A 25,015-nucleotide genomic window follows, 5' to 3' on the forward strand; every position below is an offset into this window, starting at 1 on the left:
GCCAGTTATTCCCTTCTCCTGCTGCAGGGCCTCCAACAGGCTACCCTGAGACACACTATCGACATAGGAAAAAGACATGGATTGACAAGAAGTACCATCACAAGATGGTTTGCTGTCAAAGATAGGAGCTGCCTGCGACACTCAGATGATAAGGATAAGAGATACAAGAAATGCAGTATAAAGTACATATCACACACAAAGAGGACATTCAATTCTTACTGTAAGATGAAGCATTGGGAGCCCATAGAGAAGTCTAGAGAAGCAGGTATATAGCAAAATAGCTTTCTTGTAGGAGCTTAACAAAATAGGCCATGATCTAAAGACACCCTCTGTGGAGGAACGAGATTGACAGAGAATCCTCATATGAACTGACCGAGCTAACAACATTCAAACACCAACATTCTACAAATACAAATATGCCCAAACACTTGGGACACTGAGCTGGATTTTGTCTTTTCGAGTTTTAAGCATAACACCTTAGGATAGACCTGATAGCAATCTGTCCACAAAAAACCTTTAGAATGATTACCAGGTGCAAGGTGAACACTGACCAAAAAACTCTAAAACGTAAACCTCACTTACCTTATTCTTCCGCGTTTTAGGGCTGCTCTCGGAGACAGCATCCTGGAGTGGAGCCAGGCATGCGTAGAGTGCCAACCCATCTTCTCGCCAAGTTTGCTGCAGGCCCACTACCTGGAAAGGAGCATCACTGCTGCTACTGCCAGCACTTTGAACACTGATGGTAGGAACCTGCAAACCACAAAGAATATTTGCTGGTGATAAAAATTCATATGATGCAGAATCTATGTCATTACACTGCAGATAAGGCTGCTAAAGCTCATTCCCTCACAGCTCCCTCACCCATCCTTCTACACCTTGAACCTAAAAGCTGTATACTTGTATCAAATGAGAATCAGCACTCAGTATAGAAACATCTTATTATACCTAATCTGTATTTTAGTGAAATCTGAGCATGAGTACATAGAGTGTACAAGTGCCTCTACTTTAATATCAGTTCAAAATGTGCCAGGTTGGCCGTTTACCCTGCATTACACATTGCCTGAATCTGAGCAATTTAATACTAATGCACTGCATGGACAATTGGTTAGTGAAGTACAGTCCACTTCGCAGGTAAACAAACTTCTCAAGTAGGTGGTCTGTTCTTCAAAACTTAGACTTTACCGTCACTGTCCAGAAGTCTCAACGTTTTCTCATACAAAGGCTGAGATTTAATGCAGAGGTGAATACGCGATCCTCATGAAGACCTTCCCTTGTCCTCACAGAATGATGGATATTGAAGCAATGTCAATATGTCTGACTTAGCTTGTGTCCTGGTCCTGCAGGTCTTCTATCTTCTTGGTCTAATAGCCTTGTATAACTCCAAGTGGTGGATGAGACACCTCAAGTGTCTGAGGAGGTAGTGGCTGCAATAATTTAATTTAATTTAATTTAATAACGATTTCTAAAGCGCCTGGTGACCCAAGGGCATCCCCGCGCTATAAGATTTGTGATCCTAATGAGGGGGAAGAGGTGGAGGGGAGACTGACAAGGGGACTTTATTTAGGGAACAGATGAGTCTTTAATTTCTTACGGAATACAAAGGAAGTCTCTTGGCTCAGATGCAAATCTTCTGGTCAGGGCATCAGGAACTTTACTAGTACTCCTCCAAATTTGTGAGGCATTGCCATTCAGTCCTCCTCAGGCTATCTTGGTCAAAGGTGACTCCTTGCTGGTCTGATGTGTTCACCTGGGAAATATGACTTCACAGGCCTTCAGTCCATGTTGAGCTCCGGGAGACCAGTTCTTGCCCTTAAGGCCTTTATCCCTTTCATCTCCCGGGGAAATGTCTAGATTCTGTCAGACAACACCACTAGTGTCCATTATATCAACCAACATGGCGATGCTGATTCCTGGATACTATGTAGGAAGGTGAGTTGCCTGTGTAGAAGGGCACAGGGATAGGTAATCTACCAGTAGCACCTCATCTCGCAGGATCCCTCAATGTCAGAGCAGATTTGCCTCTCCTTGGAAAAGCATGAATGACAGCTACTCTAGACTGAGGTTTCCATTTGTAGATCTCTCAGGGTCAGGAAAAGGAGTCTCGGTTTTGTGCCATGCTCATCCCCCTATGCTCCCTGGAAGATGCGTTCATGTTCAGCTGGTCTCAGGGCCTGTTATAGCGTTGAGATGCCCAAGGGTAGTCACCCGCTCTATAAATCCTATAAACATAAACATATATACCTTCCTGCTGATCCCACTCCAGTCCAGAGCACTGCAAAAAGTGCATTATAATTGAGCACAGCTGATTCTGATATGCCCAGACATAGGTACGAGGATTTGTACACCAATCTGTTTGACACACAACCACCTATTTCCCTCCTCCATAGAGCAGACCTGCTCTCACAGAAGGATAGTAAGGTCAACCAAACCAACCCAGATGTAGTTATACGCATGAATATTGAGCGGTGCCAGCTAGGATCCTTTTGCCTTCCGTATGAGGTAGCAAATGTCAACTTGGCTGCCAGACAGCCTGCTACTAAGCCCATCTACAGAGGCTGCTGTACCTAGTATGCTCATGGTTGTGAGTCAGTAGACATTCATTCTCTTAATCTTTCCTGTCTGACAGCATGTGGTTTTTACTATTCATGGCTTAGAAGGGTGGTGGCTATAGATAAAGTCTAACAGGCAGCACTGTCATTTATGTGTTCCTGATCAATCTTCTCGATTTAAATTTCCACTTGTGAAGAATATTTGGGAAGGTCTGCTTTACTTTTTCCTCCCAATCAGTTAATTTTCCCTCAATGGTAGCTGAATGTTCTATTAACCAACCAAATGGAATATTTATCCAATATCTGATGCATAGTTACCTGTTTCAACTTATTATGAAAACAGTACAGTAACGTTGGTGGCAATTAGTTCTACCCATAGGATCAGAGAACTTCAGGTCCTCTCTGTTCGTCACACTACACAGTTTGCCACCTGGATAAGATTGGTCTTAGCGTCTTCCAAACCTTCTGACCCATGGTGGTATCTGCATTTCATATGGGTTACTCTTTTGCCCATCCCAATTTCTTCCCTCTCCAGTGTCTAACGAAGAAAGGGGAATGGGTGCATAAGCGTTATCCCAAACATGCAGCCTCCTACTATGCTAACCACACATGAGAAGACAGATTTGATAACCAGTTCTTTTTCAGCTTTGCTGGAGCTATAAGGGCAAGGCAGGGACTAGATGCATAATTTTATTTTGGGTCATTCTCTGTATCAAGATCTGCTATGCCTCTACGGACGGCATTTGTGCTCATTCCCACAGGGCCCTGACTGCCTTCACAGCTCTTACCAGAGGCATCCCAGTTGCCGACATCGGATAGGCAGCAATGTGGTCATGTATGCATACTTTTGCCATAAACTACTGCCTCTCGTCTCAGACAAGCAGAGAAAAGTACTTTGCCTGATATTTGTTGCATGACTCCCTTGGTTAACTGCCATTGCCCCATTCTATTACCCAGGAGGTTATTGCTATGGGATTCATTCATAGGGTGATAACTCTGCAGGATGGTGTAGCTCTGTAGGAGGTTTATCCATCAGAAGAAAAAAATTACTAACGTTCAGTAACAACATTTCTGGTGGATGGGTATCTTCTTATGGTAAGCAAGCATGTTACGTGCTGTCTTTTGTCACTTTTGTAGCTCTCTCTGTTCCTCTTCATGTGCCTCTTAGGACATAGAAAAGATATACGGAACTGGAACCAACACAAGTCTATTGGCTGGTGGCAATTATACTCCATGATGTCATGTTCCAAGGTATAGTTGCAGCTGGAGCTGTATGGAGCCACTGGGTTGCTCTGGGGAACCACGGCTGGGGAATATGTTTTTTTCAGCTTCTTATAGGACAAAAAAGGGAAGTGTCTCCAAAGGTCTGTCTTTGAGGATTGATGGCAGCCTGAAGGAAACAATGGCAAAGCAAATAGATCTGAATTTTCAGTTATAAGCTTGATCGATTGGCATTGTCAGTGTCAGTTAGAAATACATTGGAAAAAACTTGTCATTGCTACTTGTGGTGGCCATTATAGGGTCAGACATCTATATTAGAGTAAGGCCACCTGAAGTGTGCCAGCGATCACAACTAACTGGATAAAGAACTGGAAGCATAATTTGATTATTCACCTTGGTGGGACTTTCTTCCCTTGGATATCTGTTTACCACTTCGAGGATTTTACCCTAACATGGTCACTGCGAATAACAACTAGGGCTGTTAGTGATGATAAAAGCACATGAGCTTATGAAAAATAATACAGTCCTACCACATTAGTGCCCACAAACGGTATGTGTGGCGGAATACCTGGTGATGAGTGGGACAGAGGCAGAGCGATGGAAAAAGAGAAACTGAGAAGGAAAGGTAGAGATAGTGGCAGAAAGAGGCAGGAGGACAGAGGGAAAGAGAGACAGAATGAGAGAACATGAGAGAGGGAGAGAGGGAAAAGGAAAGAGAAGAGGGCCAGAATCACTGAAAAGGACCAAGAGAGGTAAACAGGCAGACAGGGTAAGTGGAATGGGCAGAGTGAGAGGGAGGAGGGGAACAGAGACAAGGAGGGGGACAGAGATAAAGAGGGGTGTGAGACAAAGAAAGACAATGGGACAGGCCAGACAGAGGGAAAAGACACAGAGAGACCGTGACAGAGAGGAGAAGGAAAGGGGAGGACAGTAGTCCTATGGTGGGCTGAGAGAGTAGAAAACTTGGCTAGTCATCTGCTTTGAAAGTGCACGTGAACATCCAGGCTACTCCTAATTAACATTTATGGAGGGCTGAAGTCCCAATTTTACCCAGATGTGTCTCGCGACATCAGTTTTGCTGCTGGGGTCCACAGAAGAGATAAGAAGAATGTTAGACTATGATTTATGAGTCAGATGGTCAGGTGAAGTGATTTTCAATGGGACTGTGTGTTTGGACATCGAAGTACCAGGTATTCAAAACTGTGTAAATGTTTCTGGACAGGCCGTTGCAATAGGGCTGAAAAAATGAAACACCATTCATTTCCTAAAGAAAAAATTACATAGGGACATGAGCATGTGGCTGCTGTGCTCACTGTCACAAATGATCAGAACTACATGGCTTCCGCCCATGATGGGCAGTTGATGGGCTGCTGGATTTCAGCTGCCTGGCTAAGATCTGGGATACCATTGAGCTGGTGTTACATGTGATAGACCGACTTTCATTGAAGTTAACTAAATAATAATGAAGGGGCTATATCCCGGCAATTCTGTTAAAAGACTGGAGGCTCAATTAAGACTGATTGCTCTTTACTGAAAATTTAAGCAACAACATGAAATTAACTGTGGTATAACAAAGTTTTCATAATAATAGGAAAATACACAGCGGTTTCAAACAGAATAGTAAATACAAGATCAGCACACTAGTTATTCATAGTCCGTTACCTCTCATAAGGCCTTATGGCATCATCCTGATCTATATAAACAGCACTGTCTTAAAGTGCACTTCCTCTTTTTTGTTCCTCTAGCAGAAGATAATGGTTTCATTATCGGGTGTCTCCAACCAGTCAATCGCAAGCTACCAGCAGCTCGCAGACACCTTGAGTTCATTTTTAAATATACACAGGTTTACATTTTCCTTTTAGAGTTAAGGGATGGCTGCATTTATTTTACACAATTATCATCAGGCTGGAGATAGCAGGGCCTGATAATGAGCAGTTCTCCATCAGATTTAGGGCACACAGGTGAAGAACTAAATCACTGAGGTAATTAACTCAAATAAAAGTCCTTGTCAACTCAATACTGGAGCGTGAGAACAAAATTATATTTTTGAATACTTTTAAAGGGGAGAAAAAAAAGTTACCTTATGATTAAGTTAACTATTCATTTTAATTATCTCCCATTTCAAAGTGTTGCATTTACAAACAGCAGGCCTCTTGCTCCCAGTGGCCAGCAGATACTGTGCCATATTTATAACTGAAAATTTTTATTTTTTTAAATGGGAGAACATTTAAGTGAAATAAAATGTCTATGAAGCATTAAGTCTCAATGTTTTTCTCCACTTTTATTTAAACCAATTACGTCTTAATGTTTTATGAAGTATGTTTCTACACTTTAAATTCATCCCATTTAAATAAATGGCTGTACTTTTCTATATAAATACGGCACCGTGTCTACAGCCCACTGGGAGCAAGATACTGGCTGTTTGTTAACTCTTCAGTTTAATTTTCTCCCATTTCAAAGTGTCGCCTTTACACACAGTAGGCCTCTTGCTCCCAGTGCTTGGTAGACACGGTTTCGTATTTATAACTGAAACATACAGCCATTGTTTTAAGTGTGAGAAATTTAAAGTGCATAGAATGTTTCCATATTACAAATATGTTAGCTGAATATTTTTCTGCACTTTAAATAAATTAAAAAAATTATTGTAAGTTTGTGTTAAAAATGTAACGATGCCACATATGGCTAAAAGTATGTCCTGCGCCATAAGTACATATGACACAGGTTCTGCCACCCACACATATATATCCCATTCATATGCCCACATGTACATACATCCACATATTCTTTGTTTTGGCTTCGAGCACTGGCTGTATAGAGGCGATCGCATGCACAGTGTTTCTCCTCACAAAGAAAGAGAGTTTGTTGCATGGTCAATTCTGTTGCCACCGATCAGCTGGCAGCGATCCTTTCAGCGGTTAGAGAAGGATTTACCAAGCTCAAGAGGTTACCCCAGTGTTTCCCAAACTGTGGGTCTCGAGGCGATATCTGGTTGGACGCCAAAACACAGGCAATAAATAAAGATGCCAATAAATGTTATATTTATCTGTCACTTTTGCTGCGCTTCAAAGCAAGAGGTCAAATGTCAGGTTATATCTTCTGCTGCCTATTTTGAATGAGGGGACTGGTGTTTACAAACTCCTCTCAGTTTGCAGTCGGAGAAAGAAAAGTGAAGTGAATCCTGCTCGAGTACATGAAGTTTGAAAGGAAAGCTAGAGGATGTCATTTTTTCCTAACACACAACGAAATGTAAATACCTTCACATGAAATTTACGTATTCAGCACTTATGAAAACAAAATGAAGCACAATAGTTTTGTAATTATGAGCGGTGAATACAACGTATTTATTAGGATCAAGAAAATCATGACACTTTTATTTGCTTATGAAACAAATGATAAATATTCACTGAAATCCGATTGATTTCCACACATTATTATCTGTGTGCAATATAGTTGTATCAATAAACATGTATGTCCGTGCAAATGTAGTGACCATTTCACTGGAAAATGTGCTGTCTGTAAATAACAATGCGCTACCACACGATGCTTTAGTTACATTACAAAAATTCCCAGCCTCATGTCCATTAAAGCTGGGTGGTTCGCAAAATGTTTTGTAATAAAAAGTGGGTTGCGGTTCTAAAATGTTTGGGAAGCACTCGGCTATCCGTTTTTCTTTAGACAGGATTAATAGTTAATAAAGAAAAAACAAAAAAGAAAGAAAAGCCTAATATATTAGTTTAACAAATTTAGGGGTTTGTGTTTCCTATCATAGTTTATGAGATTTACACAAATATGAATGGAAATGTAGGCTGCTCACCCTTTCAATTGTCATTGCTGCTGTATACCAGTGCTTAATTTGAGCAGGGGCTTTCAGGTGCTCAGCACCAGCACCTAATCCTCAGCACCGGTGCTTGTAGCACCAATTAAGGACCCACTCATTTGGAAGGCAGACAATTTCCCCCATAATCACAGGATTTTGAGCCACGCCAAGACTCGAACCCGGTTTCCCAGCTCTGAAATCGGCAGCTCTAGCTATTAGGCCCGGTTCTCTCCAGAATGATAAGTGCCTCAGCTCTAGTCAGGAGGCAGTTTGTACCAGCCTATTTCTCCTGTTAGTGCTGCCTCCCGAGGAGAGCCCCAGCACTTTTTATTTTACAAATTAACCACTGCTGTATTCTGTTTTTTAAATTTTCTCTATAATGGAGGGCACAGATCAGAGTAGCTTGCGAAAGCTTAAGTTCCCTGCTAACTTGGAACAAGAGTCTTGGATAAGTTAGAACGTAGTCTGCGGAGCAGGCAGGAGGACGTGCAGTTGAGAGCCCAAAATGTGGTTCATTTTACAGTAAGCGCTGCAAGCAAGTCAATGCATGAGGTGGTAAGCAGTTCCACTGCAGCCTCCTTTGATCACCTCATTTCACATTTGCCTCCATGTCTTAGAGAGGAGTATGGTACTTCCTGTGGTAGTGATCTCCGCACTAGAGGGATGGGAGAAAGTGCCTATTGCCTCTGAGGTGCTTCAGATGGACAATGGTCTAATGCCCATTGAAAGGACGGGTGTTTCCTCCCACAACATAATTCCTACAAAAAGAGTGAGTTGCTATTTTTTTGGGAGGTCCATCTTTATGCAGACAAACAGCTAGTGCAGCTGTCAATAAGTTTAAGTCAGAGAAAGCCATCAAGTCTACCTGCTCATGAGGAGTCATCTGATGGAGACTTTAAAAAGAGTAATCTCTCACTGCTGGAGATTTTGAAGAGCAGATTTTAGATTCTCTCTGACTACCGTACTGCGATCCTAGCATCATTATTCCCCCTTCGTCAGACAAATGGATTCCCTCTTCACATATTTCTGAGTTTACAGCAAGATGGATAAGGTATCCAATGGAGAAAATAAATAAGAATAAGCAAAGGTGAGAATGCGGGAGGCCTATCCTCCCTAACAATCTGTAGGCAACTCCAGACATTGACCCTACTATGGTGGCCTTATATAAAAAGCGAAAACCCCCAGAAATGGAATTGACAAGGCCTTCAAGATTTGACAGGATAAGTTCCTAGATATGGTGAACCCTCTTACTCAGATAATATCTATTTGCATTACGAGGAACGTGAAGGCCTTTCTTTCGGCAGAAAGTATTTATTGATGTTCAGTGATCCTAAATTTGCTGAGACGGTGGACAAGGAGTTGAGAGCAGCCGCAGATGGTTATCTCTTTTTAGAGAAATGTGTTAAAGAAGTTACAACCTATGTGGAAACTTTTACTTCTATGGAGAAGATTCAGCAGAGTTTAAAAATGTGTTACTGCTCCTTGCTTTTAGCAAAGCGGTCAGAGGTAAGGCTCACTAACCCGGCTTTCAACATCTGCAGAGCTAATCATGAAAGCCATCTTTTTATGCTCCCAGCAGTGTCATGGAGCCTCGTCCAGTGGTAGAGGATTTTGCCCTTCCACCCCCAGCGGCAATAAAGGGGGGGGGGGCAGTGTTAGAAAGAGGCCACAGAACCAGAAGACATACCCACTCGAACAATGGTAATTCATCAACATTTAAATAGTTCTTTTCCCCGAGAAAATTGGGTGGGGGGCTTGCCCTGTTTCTATATCAATGGCATCATGTAACGTCAGACCTCTGGTTTCACAAACAGCACAGTATTACACACTAGATTTTAATTCCCCACCTGTACGACTAGCTGCGCCTCGCCCAATGTTTTTTTCAAAACTAGACACCTTTGGTATCAGCGAAAATTCAGGAGTCTGTTGAGGTAAGGGCAATAGACAGTGTTCCGGATTACCCCCAGGGTTTTCTGAGCAGCTTGAATCAGGCAAATGAAGGAGGCAACTGTTTCTGTCAAGTGATCCAGTGAACAGTTTTGTTTTGTACAGACACTTTCAGATGGATGGGGTGCATTCTCTTTAGCAAACGGATTGGATGGTAAATATAGATTTGAAGGATGAAGGATTTGAAGGAAGCTTATCTATCACTGCAGAAACATCCCTGTCACAAATATTTCTATTGTTTCATTAGCATCAGGGAATGTTTCAGTTTTAGGCTCTATTATTAGGCCTCTTGTCTGCAACATGATGAAATTTCCTAAAGCGGGTAGTGGCTCTCTTGAGGTCCTGTGATATTTGGATAATTGGGTATCTGGACAACATGTTGATGATGTTTCAGAACAAGGAGAAGTTACAGGTTCAGATAGGTCAGATTGCGTCACTGTTGCAAGCATGGGTCTTGTAACAAATCAGCAAAAATCGTTCTTGGTTGTATTATAGATAATTCTGTCCTTGCCTCTCCTTCCCAGACTGACAATAATAATTAAAAGAAGGATATGCGAGTGGTTTTGCCAGAGGACAGGTCTTCTCTGTGGAAGTTGGCCATTACTGTCATCCATTCAGGCCATTTTCCCTGCACTTCCTTATATGGCTCGTCATTGTTGGAGAGCTCTACATTTGTGAAAAGCCTTTCCTGTTCAGCTTTATTTCATCTAATGGAAGATGCAAGCAGAGGCTCATAAAATGTCCCAGGGCTTCCAAAAAAGGCTGTGTCAGTCAACAGGGATTCTTTGGCTCTGTCCAAAAGAGCAAGTTATGAGTATGCATGGTCAGTCTGGGTTTGCTGAGTGTCTAACAACAGATTGAGCCCATTTGAATCCTCCAGTGCAAGTTGTGAATTTTATGGTTGCTCCTTTCTCTGTGAGAAACACTTGCAGTGCAAATAATGCAAAACAGTTGGCATATTTGGCAGATCATGTCCTAGAAAAGGGATAATCTGTTGGTAATGAAAAATATGGGGCACTGAAATCTATCTGCCTTAACCTCTTGGTTGCTAAGGCTGTGCTGGACACATCCTCAGCACTACCTCTCAGGTGTTAAGGAAATGTACAGCACATCCTGGCACTAGAAGTAGGAAATCCCTCTGGTGCTCGCACCAGAAGGATACAGAGGGATTTTTCTTTTCTATTTTCAGCTCAGGCTGCTGGGGAAGAGCTTCTGTAGCAGCCCAAGGCTTTTTTATTTTCTTTGTAATGACAATCACCTTGCATGAAAACACTGACGTCAATACTTAGAAAGTGAAAGGAAAATTTGCCAATTTGCTCATTTGCTTTCACTTACATTGATGATCTGGGGCATATCTCAGCCTCCCAAGCACCAATTTAGATGGGAGAGGTATCATTGGCAATAGGTTATCTCTTCACTATTCAATGATATCTTTCCCTAGTTCATCCCAAATTAGGGGTCACCACAAGAGGGTGATCCCCAAGCATGGATCCGTCCACTAGACACCAGGGAGTATTTTTGAATGGGGAGTCCCGCCCCCTCAAGGCAATGGACGCCTTTCTACTCCCCCTGGGGGCAGATAGGAGGTATTACCTACAGGGAGGTTTTTTTGTGGCTATGAGGGGTGGAGATAGTTGTCCAGACATCCAGCTGAGCCAGCATGGCCAAAATTACCCACACAATCCTCCTACAACCTCCCCCCCCACTAGAGTGGGCAGGTTGGATGACTCTACTTCCAATCTGCCCCCGGTGGGTGCAGAAAGCCCGCTAGACACCATGGAGTCTTATTTGATTGTTATAGGGGGTGGGGGCAGCTATCCAAGGTATCAGGCTGAACCCCTGCTCAAAAAGACCAAAACCCGCCAGGTGCAAATTTTGTGAATATACTCCTCAACTGCCACCCTTGTTGTAGCTATCAGAAAGCCCACTAGATACTAACTGATATTTTTTATGTGCCATATAAACAAGGGACCAATCAGCCCCAGGGTGTTAGAAAACCTGTTGTGCCCATTCTGGACTAGGGCCAAGGTGCCCACGTTTTAATTGCTTGGATCTATTTTAAACCTGGTTGTTTAGTGGCCTTTCTGTCCCCCGGGACAGAATTTAGGTAAACTCCCTCTGTCTACCTCCAGGTGAGCAGAAACGCCAAGTCACTCGTTCTGGCATGAGGACACAAACGATGTCTGTGTTAAATACTCTGTTGTATCCTGATATTCTCAATGCAATCCTTCTCTACCACCAATGGAATGTTCATGTGATGTATCTATCAGAATGTTGGTGATCTGCCTGGGAGATTACAGTTGGCTGGGCTGAGCACCTTGCTGGATGCTTCTGGTGGGGTCTCTCTATGTTACTTGGAATAAACCATCTTAAAACTATATGATCACTTGTGGACATTTGATCATTACATGTTGGCGACAATGTTAAGAAAGAACCTACATCTGTCACCTCTACAAGGACTTCAAACAACTTCAAATTAAGAAAGAAAACTTCGAATTAAGAAAGGACCTCCTGCAACAAGAAAAGCTACCCCAACTGCCATCATGACCCCACCAGTGACATACAATCGGTCGCCCACAGCAGTCTGGCAGTTGCCCTGTTTACCTGTGAGTCTACAAATTTTGAGTTGGAGCTGTGCCATCACGCTGGGTAAGCCTGTTCTTCTTCATGTTGGGGCTCACGCTGTATCCTCACATGAGGGTAAGCTATTTATTTGCCAACTGTGCCAGTTGTCCTGTTTTCAAGGAGAGTTTACTAAATTCTGTGTTGGAGCTGTGCCCTCAAGCGGGGTAAACCCGAATCTTTTCAGTTCCTGGCTCATCCTGTGCTGTGCCTTCACATGAGGGTAAGCATTAACTTTCATCAAACCTCCCTACGCTTTCTGGGGAAGAAGTGTGACTGTTCAAGTATGGATACATGTGCAGCAGTGGCTTATTTCTATTGAAAGTGAAGTTATTTAAAGTTTTTGCCCAGAGGAGACTCTTCGCTGCAGAACTGGCCTCATGTTTAGTAAGTGAATAAAGGAGGTGGTTTGGTGATGTTCTGCCTGTTTCATCGGTTTACCACCATGGCATGCCAAAGCTTATTTATAGTTGTGGAGATTCTCTTTTATGTACAATATTTTTATTTTTATTTGAGCGAAAATCGAGCCACTGAAGCCATTGTCAGTTCAACTGCCTTTCCTCATTTAAAAATGCAGCGTAGGTCTTTCACTGTGCACGCACTCACCTGCTGTTTTTCACGGAGCTCCTGTGATGTGCTGTCTTCTCTGCCGGATCCTCCGATGTGGTTTGGTGTGGGGAAGCGCCGTGAGCCACCCAGCTTTGCGTCACTGTGCGTGCCGCCATGTTTGCTTTGGGAGTCTTTACATTACTTCTGTTGTTCCCAGCGCTGTATATGTTGTCTTCCTCAACGTCATTTGGAGTATTGCTCATGCGATCTCAGCTGTTTCCCTTTCAGTCGTTAAGTCAATGCGATGCAGAGGACAACGAAACAAGTGAAATTTACCCTCATTCTCAACGGAGCGCTGTCATAAATCAAAGGTACTGTGCACTTCCTTCATGAAAATGCTGGAGTCTTTTTGTTTTTATTCTCCTTTCTGGAAAATGGGAAGCAAAACCTCAGTGACTCGTCTTTTATTCTCCAGTTGGCGTTTACAAGTAACAGTTCTTTCATGCATTTGTTTTAGTTGATTGGTTTTCAATTTCTCTTTGTCGCAGTGAGTTCTTCATTATAATGAGGATATTTTTCTCGGGGGCAAGGATCGAGCTCCGGTGTTTAAAATATAACTGAATGCTAATATGTGAACTTTAACTCCTGTGCTGTACTACTTCATGTCTTTATTTGCATTTACATAAGGTGTGCAGTGTAGGATCGTGCATAGTGCTTTATGTTTTCTTTTTCTAGTGTAGTACAGTAGTTTTCCTCCTCACAGGCCAAATATTTTACTTGTACTCTGCTGTGCACAACAGTGTTTTGTCTTTTGCACTTGCAGTGGATTTTAGTCCCAGCTGCTCTATTGATCACCTGTTTAATTTAAATGTTTTTGCGATGGGTCCCAATCCCATTTGCTTGCAGTGGGTTTTAGTCCCACCTGCTTAATTTAAATGTTTTTGCGATGGGTCCCAGTCCCATTTGCTTGCAGTGGGTTTTAGTCCCACCTGTTTAATTTAAATGTTATTGCGATGGGTCCCAGTCCCATTTGCTTGCAGTGGGTTTTAGTCCCACCTGTTTAATTTCAGTGTTTTTGCGATGGGTCCCAGTCCCATTTGCTTGCAGTGGGTTTTAGTCCCACCTGTTTAATTTAAATGTTATTGCGATGGGTCCCAGTCCCATTTGCTTGCAGTGGGTTTTAGTCCCACCTGTTTAATTTCAGTGTTTTTGCGATGGGTCCCAGTCCCATTTGCTTGCAGTGGGTTTTAGTCCCACCTGTTTAATTTAAATGTTATTGCGATGGGTCCCAGTCCCATTTGCTTGCAGTGGGTTTTAGTCCCACCTGCTTAATTTCTATGTTTTTGCGATGGGTTCCCAGTCCCATTTGCTTTTAACATGCGCACATTGTGGTAGCACCACGTCAGTTGTCCATACGGACTTCGCGAATTTTTGTTTTTCGCCTTGTAGGGTGTGCGCATTTTTGTCTCCTTCTTAGGAGCTATGCTAGGGTTACAGTCCCTTAGCATTATTAATATGGGTTCCTACCCACTCTTTGTCTTTTCAACCCTTTCTACAGGGATTTTATGCATAGGTTAGAGTCCTTTTGCATTTACATTTGTCCTTACTCAATCATTCTGTTTTGTGTTTGGAACATGTCATGTGTTTCTACTCATATTTGCTGGTCACTCAGTTACTTATTGAGTGTGCACAGTATGTTTTTTTTCTCCACACTTTTTATGTTCCAACACTTACAACGTCTATAGGTGCTGTTCCCTGTTTAGTGCACAACATATCATTTTCTCAAGAGATTAGGTTTTACATACACATATTTAGCTTAGTTTTTTTTTCTCTATTTAAGTGCTTTTATGCCTTCCTTTCTAAATATGTTCAGTTTTATTGTATTTTTATTGCTACCTTTGCACTGTTACCTTTGCATTACGTATTTGTATTTTGCTTAAAGATAATAGTGTTTCACCTTTTTTGTTCCTCATCTTCCTTGTTCTTGCTTTGAAGGTATCTTTTGTGCTTTCTCTTTTCTGAGTGCCTTTCTATGTCGCTTCCTTTTCAAAGTTCAGTAAGAAGGGAGGATGGTTTATATGTTTTCTATTCTCCATTCTTTGTTTTTTTATGGGTTCTTTCTCTTTGCTGTTTCTTTTTCCGCTTTTGCTCAATTTACTTGCTTTCATTTTTCTCTTGTTCTCCGTCTCTGTTTTTAGCTTTTTGTTTTCTGTATAACAAAAGAGGATACGTTGTATCCTGATATTCTCAATGCAAACCTTCTCTACCACCAATGTAATGTTCATGTTATGTATCTATCAGAATGTTGGTGATCTGCCTGGGAGATTACAGTTGGCTGGGCTGAGCACCTTGCTGGATGCTCCTGTTGGGGTCTCTCTATGTTACTTGGAATAAACCATCTTAAAACTATATGATCACTTGTGGACATTTGATCATTACATACTCTTTTTCTTTTTTTGTTCAGCCTATTTTTCCTCTGGATACTAGTGACCCAGGGCCAGATGTACGAAGTAAAATTGCATGCGCAAACGAGTTTGCGACCCGTTTGCGCATACAATTTTAGTCTGGTCATGTACTTACACTGCTTTGCGAGTTGCAAATAATTTGCGACTCGCAAATTAGTGTGTTGTGTCTAGCTTTTAGCAAGGGGCGTTCCCTTCCTAATAGTGAAAACACCCGCAAATTACTGCCCTCTTCAAGAGGGTGGTAACGAAGTCGAAAATGGGAACGGGTTCCCCAGGGGACGCCTTCCCCTTTGTGACTGGCTCCAAAAACATTTTTTAAGGGCAGGCAGTGGTCCCTGGGACAACTGCCTGCCCTTAAAAAATTAACCGAAAACGTTTCATTTTTTTTTTAATGCTTCCTGTTTACCTTTAAACGGGCTGCATTTTAAAAAAAAGCTGCTTCATTTAAAAGCAATCCCAGACATGGTGGTCTGCTGAGCCCAGCAGGCCACAATTCATGGGAAGGCCTATCATTCCCAATGGACTCGCAAATAGCGAGAGGCTCATTAATATTCACGAGCCTCGCAATTTGCGACCCCATTGGGAATCGCAAACAGTGTTAAACACACTGTTGTACATGCAAAATAACACCTCGCAAATTGCGAGTCACAAAAGACTCGCAATTTGCGAGGCGCTATTTTGCGCATCGTACTTCTGGCCCCTAGTCCCAATATTGTCCTACTTATATGCTGAATGTCTGCACTTTTTGAATTCGGGCCACTTGGAGACATCTATTGAACCCAGGCAATGTTGAAAACTAAACGCCAGGGGCAGTACCAGGATGGGGTGCCCCTAGTGGCTCCTACAACATTTTCTTCAACACAGTGTCGTGGAAACCTCAAGCTTTGCCTAAAATCACGCATTTTCCTTCCATTTCTGTGATGTAAACATCTGGAAAACACTGGAATTCATAAAATTCTTACCACCCAGTGTTTCCCTAGTTATTGTGATAAAAATGATATTCATTAGCCTCGCAATTTGCGACCCCATTGGGAATTGCAAACAGCGTTAAACACACTGTTGTACATGCAAAATAACACCTCGCAAACTGGGCATCGTACTTCTGGCCCTTAGTCCCAATATTGTCCTACTTCTATGCTGAATGCCTGCACTTTTTGAAATCGGGCCACTTGGAGACATCTATTAAACCAAAGCAATGTTGAAAACTAAACGCCAGGGGCAGTACCAGGATGGGGTGCCCCTAGTGGCTCCTACAACATTTTCATCAACACAGTGCCGTGGAAACCTCAAGCTTTGCGTAAAATCACGCATTTTCCTTCCATTTCTGTGACATAAACATCTGGAATTCATAAAAATCTTATCACCCAGTGTTTCCCTAGTTATTGTGATAAAAATGATATCCCACTTGTGTGGCTGGGCCGAGCGCTCCCGAAGCAAAAGGCCCCAAAACGCAACATAGAGATTTTGGTTCTGCTGTTTGGGTCTGGTCTCAGCGGAATTCCACGGGGAACCTACCAAACCCAGTTATTTCTGAAAACTAGATACCCTGGGGAGTCCAGGGTGGTGTGCCTCATGTGGATCCCATGGCGTTTTTGTAATGACAATGCTCTGCAGTCCTCAAACTTTGATTAAAATCGCACATTTTCCTTGCATTCTGTGACGTAAAGTTCCTAAAACCATAAACATCCCCAATATTCCTATCATCCAGCATTTCCATAATTGTCATGGTATAAATGCTACCCTACTTGTGTTGCTGGGTCTAGTGGCCATGACAGGAACAAGTCAAACCAGGGTCAATGAGAATTCCCCCGCTGGGACTATAAAAGGGCTAGCAGCAAAGTTAGAAATCTTTCTGTGTCGGCTTGCAATGCTTCTGTCTGCTTTCATTCGGAAGAGTCTCAGATGTTAAAGTCTTGAATGTAAATAAGTATTTTCCCCACAGGGTTTAAAATTATATATCTCAAGAAGAATCCTGACTCTATCAACCACTGACTATGCAAACCTCTGTTTTGTGTCCTTCTTTTTCAGATTGTGCTAAGTTGTGTGTTGTTCAAAGTTTATGCACAAATTGCCATTTACATCCTCCAAATGTGAAAGGCAGTTACCTTCCGGCCACCTCATCTACATTGGCCAGATGAGAAAATGGTCATGAGGAATAGCTACATTGTTGTTTGGTGCCCATTCCACTAGGGGGTTATGCTGTCTAAGGATTTTGTCTCGTAATGGTGCCTAAAGGACATTATGAAAGAGACAGACTTGTCATGGTCATCAACTTTTAAAAATTACTATCTCAAACTTATTGTTTCTTGCTGTTTTGTAGATAAGCTATAATAGGTCACTATTGAGCCTCTAGTATTTTAAACAATGAAAAATCTTCCCCACTATTGAGACAGAAGCTTGGATACAATAAAAGACACAAAGGTGAAAATTATCCCACTTTGACTTCTACCTTATCGTATGGTGTGTTTTTCTGATCTGCAGAACAATCGAAGTACTCAGTTACTGCTGAGAATTTTCAAGGGCAATGTTTTTCCTTTGTTGATTCCTGGACACTAGAAAAGAGGACAACCTCCTCATTTTGTTCAAAGAAAAAAGAAATGCTCTCTGAGGCATTATTATTTACACAGAGCTGAATGATGTCATAATACCCTCTGTGATGTGAAGGACTATGAATAACTAGTGCGCAAACCTTGGTTATACTATTTTATGTTTGGACCTTCAATGTTTGTCTCAAAAACCCTTGTTATGTCACAGTTACTTTCTCTTTGCTGCTAAGTTTTCAGTAAGGAGTGATCCAGCGCTGGGGCAACCATTGTCTGAGTGCTGGGGTTCAGTCGAAGAGCCAGGTCTTGAGATCCTTCCTGAATTGGGTCAGCGAAGGGGATTATCTGAGGTGGTGAGGCAGGGTGTTCCAGGTCTTGCAGATGAGTAGGAGAAGGATCTTAGTCCGGTTCTAGCCTTGTGGATCCGAGGTACGGTGGAAAGGGCTGGTTGGCAGAGCTAAGGTGTCTGGTGGGTCAGTGGAGTGAGAGGTAGTGGTTCAGGAGGGTGTTTTTGTGGAAGATGGCGATGCCTCCTCCTGGTCAGTTGGCTCAGTCCTTATGGGTGATTTTGTAGTCATCAGGGAAGTGGGTGGCGATGTCTGGGTCAGAGCTGGGGTTTGTCCAGGTGTCCGTGAGGAAGGTGATGTCAGGAGAGACTGATACGCGGAGGTCCCAGATTTCTATGGTGTGTTTGTAGAGGAAGTGCATGTAGAGAAGGATGCAGTTGGGTTAGTCGGATCCACTGTTGGTCGGGTATGCGGCGGGAGGAGCTGGAGTGCACAGAAGGGACAGGGTACAGCTACAGTTTTAGCAGGAGAAGGGTCCTTGGGTGTCCTTCGGTGATAATAGGTGGCAGGCGACTTGGCGTCCATAGTGGAGGGCGAGGACGGTGCTGGCTTTGTATCGGTGGAAGGTCCAAGGACTAGGGTCTGTGGCGCTGGGCGCGGTCCTGGTGCGGACGAGCACAGATAGGCTATCCTTTGGCACGCCAGCGGCGCGGCCACACAGTGGCCGCCATTAAGTAATGTCTGGGAGGCTGAACAGCTGGGAGGCCGGAAACGCTGGAAGAAGAAAAAGTGGGATTGGAGGGAGGCAGGACCGTGGGGTTTCGGAAGACAGAAAAGAGGAAAAAGTGCAAAAAACGGTGAAAGGGACAGAAAGAAAAGGAAGAAAACGTAAGAAAAAAGCAGAAAGAAGAGAGAAAGAGGGCAGTCCAGCAGCAGAGCAGAGATACTCTACCACCAGGGATGCAGGAGCAAAGCAGTAAAAAAAAAAGTAGAGAGAAAGTCATAAAAAAGACGAGAAAAAGAGAGACAGAGGGCAGTAGCGCAGTGACATTCTACCACTAGGCCACCAGGGATTACGGCACACGTGGGTGCCTGCGGGTGGAGGGGGGCCTCGAACCACTCATCCGAGGGCCAGAAGATCAGTAGCAGGGAGCTGGGGGGTAGCAGCTATCAGGAGACGCTGTGCATGGAAGGGAGTGCATATGTTTACATAAACCATTCTCGTTTCCAAAGTAAATACATTTTAATAGTGTGAGGATGTTTTTTTTATCAAGTCTCTAAGGAGTATGTATAATTTAAAAAAATGTTAAAATGTACAGTTTATATGACTCCGAAGTTTGCAGTGAATGCAACTCAGTACTACGTTCAGGTGCAACACTTTTGCATTCATAACATTAGGACACACAAGTATATAGTACTAAGTGTACATATATATGAAGTCAAAATTACGCTCCAAGATCTATCGGTCATTATGTTCACCTTGTGTCCTTAATGGAATCCAAACCTCATGTTACGACAGTGTGGAGATTTTACATTCTCCCTCTGAACTTCTGCCAACAGACTGTTCCTCCATATGCAGGTAAAGTAGGCACTTTATTTTGGAAAGTGGCAACTAATCTTTATGCAGTTTAGAAGGCATAACAAATGGAAGTGTGGCTATGCTAAGTGTGTTACACAGCACGGGGGTTCTCTCCCGCTCACTCAAAATGGGTAAGCTCTGCGCCTCTTTCTCTGTGACAGGCATTGGTTCACCAGAACATGGATCATGGGCGGCGCCAGACACAGCCCGATGTGCATGCAGTGCTCTGCCCACCAGAGGTTTACTCCCTCTCTGAAGGTGTGTGGATTCAAGTCACGTCCAAGTCTACTTTTCCCTTGACTGAGGAGCCAGAATTACAGCAAAGAGCTAGAGGACACAGCTAGATTCATGAAGCCAAATTGCGATTGCAATTGCTGCGAATAAGCAATTGCTATCGCAATTTGATGAAAAGGAATTCATGGCAGTGAAATCCCTAAAAATGCGAATTCGCAAAATAAAAATAGCGAATTCGCAAATAAATTCGCAGAATCCATGAAGAAGGCCATTAGCGATTATGAAATTGCGAGAAACCATGGAATCTGCGAATTAATCTGCGAAATTGCTAAAAAATCGCTATCGCTATTCATGAAAAATCGCAGAATGCGAAATACCTGAAAATCGCTATTTGCGAAGTGCAATTTAAGGAGAACCCAAACCAGGTGGTAACCAGTAATGAAAAAAAAAATCTACAAAAAACGTTTACTAAGTACCAACAGGTGCAGGCCTGACCAAACACACTTAAGGATATGCAGCTGGAGCAGGAGGACTCTCACAATGCCAGGACTCTACATGGTGTCAGGCGGCGAAGGCTACAGCGAGCAGCACGGAACAGACGTAGGATCCAGGAGCGGATATTCCGCCAGCGGGTCACCCTTCTGGGCCAAACCAGGGAGCAAATTTACGCTAAGTACCGCCTGAATGGGCCAATGATTATGAAGCGAATCCAGGACCTAGACCCCCTGATGCAGCACCCAACAAGGAGGACCAATGCCGTGCCCACACATGTCCAGGTATTGTGCAGCCTGCACCTTCTGGCCTCCGGAAGCTTCCAGGGGATAGTCGCTGTTGCAGGGGGGATATCCCAGCCCACCATGTCCCGCTGCCTAAGGAGTTTCCTGGAGGCTATGCTGACCCGGCTACCCCACTACATCTCATTCCCCACCAGCCAACAGGACTTGAATGACACCAAGCTACAATTTTACAACGTAGCACAATTTCCACATATAATTGGATGCATTGACTGTACCCACATCCACATCTGCCCACCAGCACAAACGGAATACATATATCGCAATCGCAAGTCCTGCCACTCTCTCAATATGCAGATGGTGTGCAATGCAAAGACAATCATCACGGACATAGTGGCACGGTACCCGGGGAGCACACATGACTCCTTCATATTCCGGCACAGCGGCATTCACACACGACTGGCCAGGGGAGACTTTGGTGAAGGACACCTACTAGGTAAGTACACATGCCCCACAATATTACGCTGTGATAATGTAGCTGCGCAGCACAGGCACTCACCCTCTGCTCCTATCATTCAGGTGACAGCGGCTACGCTCTCCGTGAGTACCTCCTCACCCCATACCTCAACCCTGCAACACCACAGCAACGGCACACATACGCACAAGAAATTGCATTGAGAGGATATTTGGCCTTTTGAAGAGCAGATTCCGCATACTGCACAAGACTGGTGGGGCCATCAAATACAAGCCAGAGGTCTGCTGCCGCATCGTGGCCGTGTGTGCAATCCTCCACAACATTGCTACCAAGCGCAGGATACCTGTAGACATCTCTGGCAGTGAGTCGGAAAGGGACAACCAACCACCTGCACATGTGCGTCACGCACGTGGGGAGAATCCTGCAGAAGGACACAGGCGCGTAACCAAATCTGCATGAACTATTTCTAGTGCACCCACTCTCCACACCCATAACTTCACTCATGCATGACAACATCAATAATGACATGAGTCAGATTATGTTAGACAGAATATTTGTTATTGTTACAGCACAATAAATTGGGGATTACCCAAACTGGTACATGAATGACATATTGCGTCATATGTCTGCTCTTCTGGAGGGCATGCTTGTAGCAGCAGCATGGCCCCCATGTAAATGTTCAAATGTTCAATGCCGCCTCCGGGCAGATGCTCCCAACCTCCTTTCCACATCCTCCTCCTGATTCAGCCGTGTGGCAGCAGAGGACCTGCTGCTGCGGCGGGGTGCTACCACCGGTGGCACGGACTGGCTACTATGGCTGGAAGTAGCCTCACTTGTGTCGTCACCCCCCCCCCGCCTGGCCATGGCCGGTAGCCTGCATGCCCTGTACAGCTGTTGACACATGCTCCAGAGCTCTCGCGACGTCCTGACAGCACTGGACCATTTGGACCTGCATGGCCAAGGAGCGTCGCGAGAGCTGGGAGGTCGCGTTGCCAATGATGTAGTTGGACCGCGTGTATGCTGACAGGCGGATCAACAGCTGCTGGTGTCTGCGGCGGTTGAGGTCCCACTGGCTGTACATGGCCTGTGTGTTGGCCTCCATAGCAGCTGTCATCCTCTCCATGGGGTCTGACATTTGTGCTACATTTCGGGCGGTCTTGTTCAGCTGGAGGTGGATAGCCGCAAGATGACGGGCCTGTGTCTGATGGACATGTAGCATACGGCGCTCAATGGAGAGCCCACCTGGCCGCACGTTTGGTCCCCTGCCAGCGCAGGAATTGTTATTGCGCTGCTCCCTCACCAGTCCGCTTGACTGGCTCCTCACAGCCGCAGGGCGGCAGGTTGGTCGGCGAGCTGCTGCTGGTGTTGCCAGCCCCACTGGTGGTTGAGTTGAGTGCTGTGGTACTGCTGCGCCTGTTGGCGCAGGGGTGGCACTGTCCACAGGGGCAGGTGGTGGAATGACCGCTGGTGCGGCAGCTTGCCCTGATGGTCCTGGCTCTGGGGATAGATGTGAGTCTCCCTCTTTGATGTCCTCAATTAGCAGGGCATCGTTGTCTGTACTGGGGACATCAGCGCCAACTGTGATGTAAAGTGGACGTTGATTAGTGACATGTTTCTTCCACATTTTGGGCTTCCTACATGCATGCAGACTACCATTCCCTGACTCGCTGCAGGATTGACTCTCACTAAACATGTCTGGCTTTATGGGGCTAGATGGTAATTGTGGTCAGACTACATGTCCCACAATGCAATAGCGCTTTAGTGGTGTGCCTTGGCTGCATGACTGGGGTTTGAAATGGGATGATCTGGAGCCATGGACATTGTTAGGGGACAGGGGGTCGCAGTCGCATGGCACTTACCTTGTGTGTCTTGGGTGTGTCGAGAGGAGTCCAGCTGGATCACACCCACACATGCCTGCGGATTTATGGTGTCCTCCACTCGGTCCTCGAGTGGTGTGTTTGGTGGGACAGTGGGCTCCCCTCCACCTGTCACAACACGCTCCCCCAGCCTCTCGGCAATCTTCTCCTTTGCCTGCCCTCTGAGGTCGTACCAGCGTTTTTTGAGCTCGTCCACAGAGCGCTGGGTCACCCCCACAGAGTTCACTTTTGCGCGGATGCGCAACCATATCCGCCTTTTATCGGCCTCAGGCACCCTTCTGGAGTCTTTACCGAATAGCCGATTGTGGTCCTTGCAGACTCCTTCAATCAAATATTCGAGCTCTTGCTCAGAAAATGTAATTTTCCTCTTTCTTCCACTGGAAGTTCCACCTGCAGCTTCCTGTGACATGCTGGCCACTGGGGTGTCTCCTGGTGTTCACCTGTTGGCACTCTGGAGGGGAGCTCTGGTATTGCTGCTTCTACTTCAGGCTCTCACTGCTGAATGAGGGTGGAACCTGCCTACGTCCTGGTTGTGATGTCATCACTGTGCTCAGGATGCGACTTCCCGTTTTTGCGATTTCGGTAATTGCGAGATCGCAATTTCAACACGGGTATCGGCCGATTCTGCGAATATTTACTGATTTTTGGGTACTCGCAATCGCCGATTGCGGCCGATTGCGATTCGCTTTATTTTCTCGCAAATATTCATGAATGCCATTCTGCGATTTCTTAATTGCGATTCGCTTTTTCTCGCAATTTAGAAATCGCAGATTTTGACATTGATGAATCTGGCTGATAGCAATCTCTAGCCCTTGAAGCTCCAGCCAGCTGAGCAATCACCCCAGGTACATAGTCTGTCAAACAGCAGAAGGTGGGCTTTGGCAGTGCTTAATTCTTCATTCAATAATCGGAGGACTGACAACCAATGATCACAGGGCAATTGTGTTCCCGAGTGCTGTGATTGGCCAGGTGCCACCATTTTCATTGATAAGCCCATCCTAGCCCACCTTAGAGTGTGCACGGAGTCTCCAAGATACTCAAGAACTATGTTTAGTTACAGTCTGTCAACAGCCCAAGCAACCAATCAGGTTTGGATTTTAGGGACAGTTACTGTAAGTAACGAGACAAATAATTGACAACTGAAATTAGGCAGCAAAATAGAGGGTCAATTTTAAGTAGCAGAAATATTTTCTACATTTCCCTTATGTCAGTGTCTAAAAAAACCTTAGTGACAAGACACGTATGGGTATACGCACACTTTATAAATTATTTAACATCATTTTGCACCTCATTGGGAAGGAGGCCTTAGAAGAGGGCTGAGTGACTGTTGCAGCAATTGGATGCCACCTTCTGGACAACTGTCAGCATTTACCATGCCCTTGGTGAGAGAGTGGGGGTGCTCTCAGACGTCCACATGATTCATTTCGGTAATCAGAGGCTATTTTTAAAATACACAAACATTTGTCATCTGTCATAGGCTGGTTCTACAATGTGATGGACAGTCAGCAAGCGAGTGCTTGAAGGGCGTTCCACCAAACCAAGCAATTGCTAAAGAGGATTGACCCTAAGCCTCTTTCTATATTATCATGTGTGTGAAGAGTAGCATGTGGTGTGTGGTGACATGAAGTCTCCCAAACAGCTAAAGCTATCTGTGGTCACAACAAAGTCAGGTAAAGATCAGAATTGCAATATTTCTGAATTTGATGTGAGGTATTTAAAGAGTGCATGATTATCTAAAAGATGACACTGCTGCTGTAATCCTGAAAGAAGAGAAAACTTTGGCACTATGGGTGGACTCTGGAAAAGAGCCAAGTGTATATTGCTTCACAAAAGGGTAGGAGTTTGATGAGAGCTGGCAGCTATTCTGGTGTGGAGTTTCAGGTGATGGCAGCCATGAAGGAGACAGCTGGGGTTAGCAGCCCGGATGTTTGATTCAAGAAGATGGCCCTCTGAAGATCCAAGAGAATAGGTTGCACAACAGTGACAGAATTGTTATTGTAGATAGACCCAAATTAGAGGTGCCCTTGAAACACGATGCAAAGAGATTTGAAAATGATCATGTGTTCACCAGAAACCATTGTATGGATTTCAGCGCTTCAGAAGAAGAGGCGCAGAT

The 25,015-nt window shown here is 44.3% G+C and overlaps 2 protein-coding genes across 2 annotated transcripts in view; both read right to left on the minus strand.

Annotated features, from left to right (window-relative positions):
• DNAAF8 (dynein axonemal assembly factor 8) overlaps positions 1-25,015 on the minus strand; it is a 1,006,155-nt gene that overhangs the window by 665,889 nt on the left and 315,251 nt on the right. The window contains exon 11 of the mRNA XM_086939618.1: positions 583-750. Coding sequence (XP_086795744.1) covers positions 583-750 — 168 coding nt within the window. The remainder of the gene's footprint in view (positions 1-582; positions 751-25,015) is intronic.
• On the minus strand, positions 2,959-23,308 carry LOC147685280 (myb-related transcription factor, partner of profilin-like). Its single transcript, XM_086942284.1, has 3 exons — positions 22,882-23,308; positions 22,347-22,600; positions 2,959-3,087 (listed from the first exon to the last, which is right to left on the minus strand). The coding sequence occupies exons 1-3, from the start codon at positions 23,306-23,308 to the stop codon at positions 2,959-2,961; spliced, it is 810 nt and encodes a 269-aa protein (XP_086798410.1).

Source organism: Lissotriton vulgaris, chromosome 10 (assembly GCF_964263255.1).
Source record: "Lissotriton vulgaris chromosome 10, aLisVul1.2, whole genome shotgun sequence".
In the NCBI taxonomy this organism is placed as follows: domain Eukaryota; kingdom Metazoa; phylum Chordata; class Amphibia; order Caudata; family Salamandridae; genus Lissotriton; species Lissotriton vulgaris.

Coding starts and splice junctions, on each gene's coding strand:
- LOC147685280 (XM_086942284.1), bottom strand. CDS start 23,308: ATGTCACAGGAAGCTGCAGGTGGAACTTCCAGTGGAAGAAAGAGGAAA. Junction 22,601..22,881: donor ACACACCCAAGACACACAAG/GTAAGTGCCATG, acceptor TTTACATCACAG/TTGGCGCTGATGTCCCCAGT. Junction 3,088..22,346: donor CAACCTGCCGCCCTGCGGCT/GTGAGGAGCCAG, acceptor TTTCTTCGTTAG/ACACTGGAGAGGGAAGAAAT.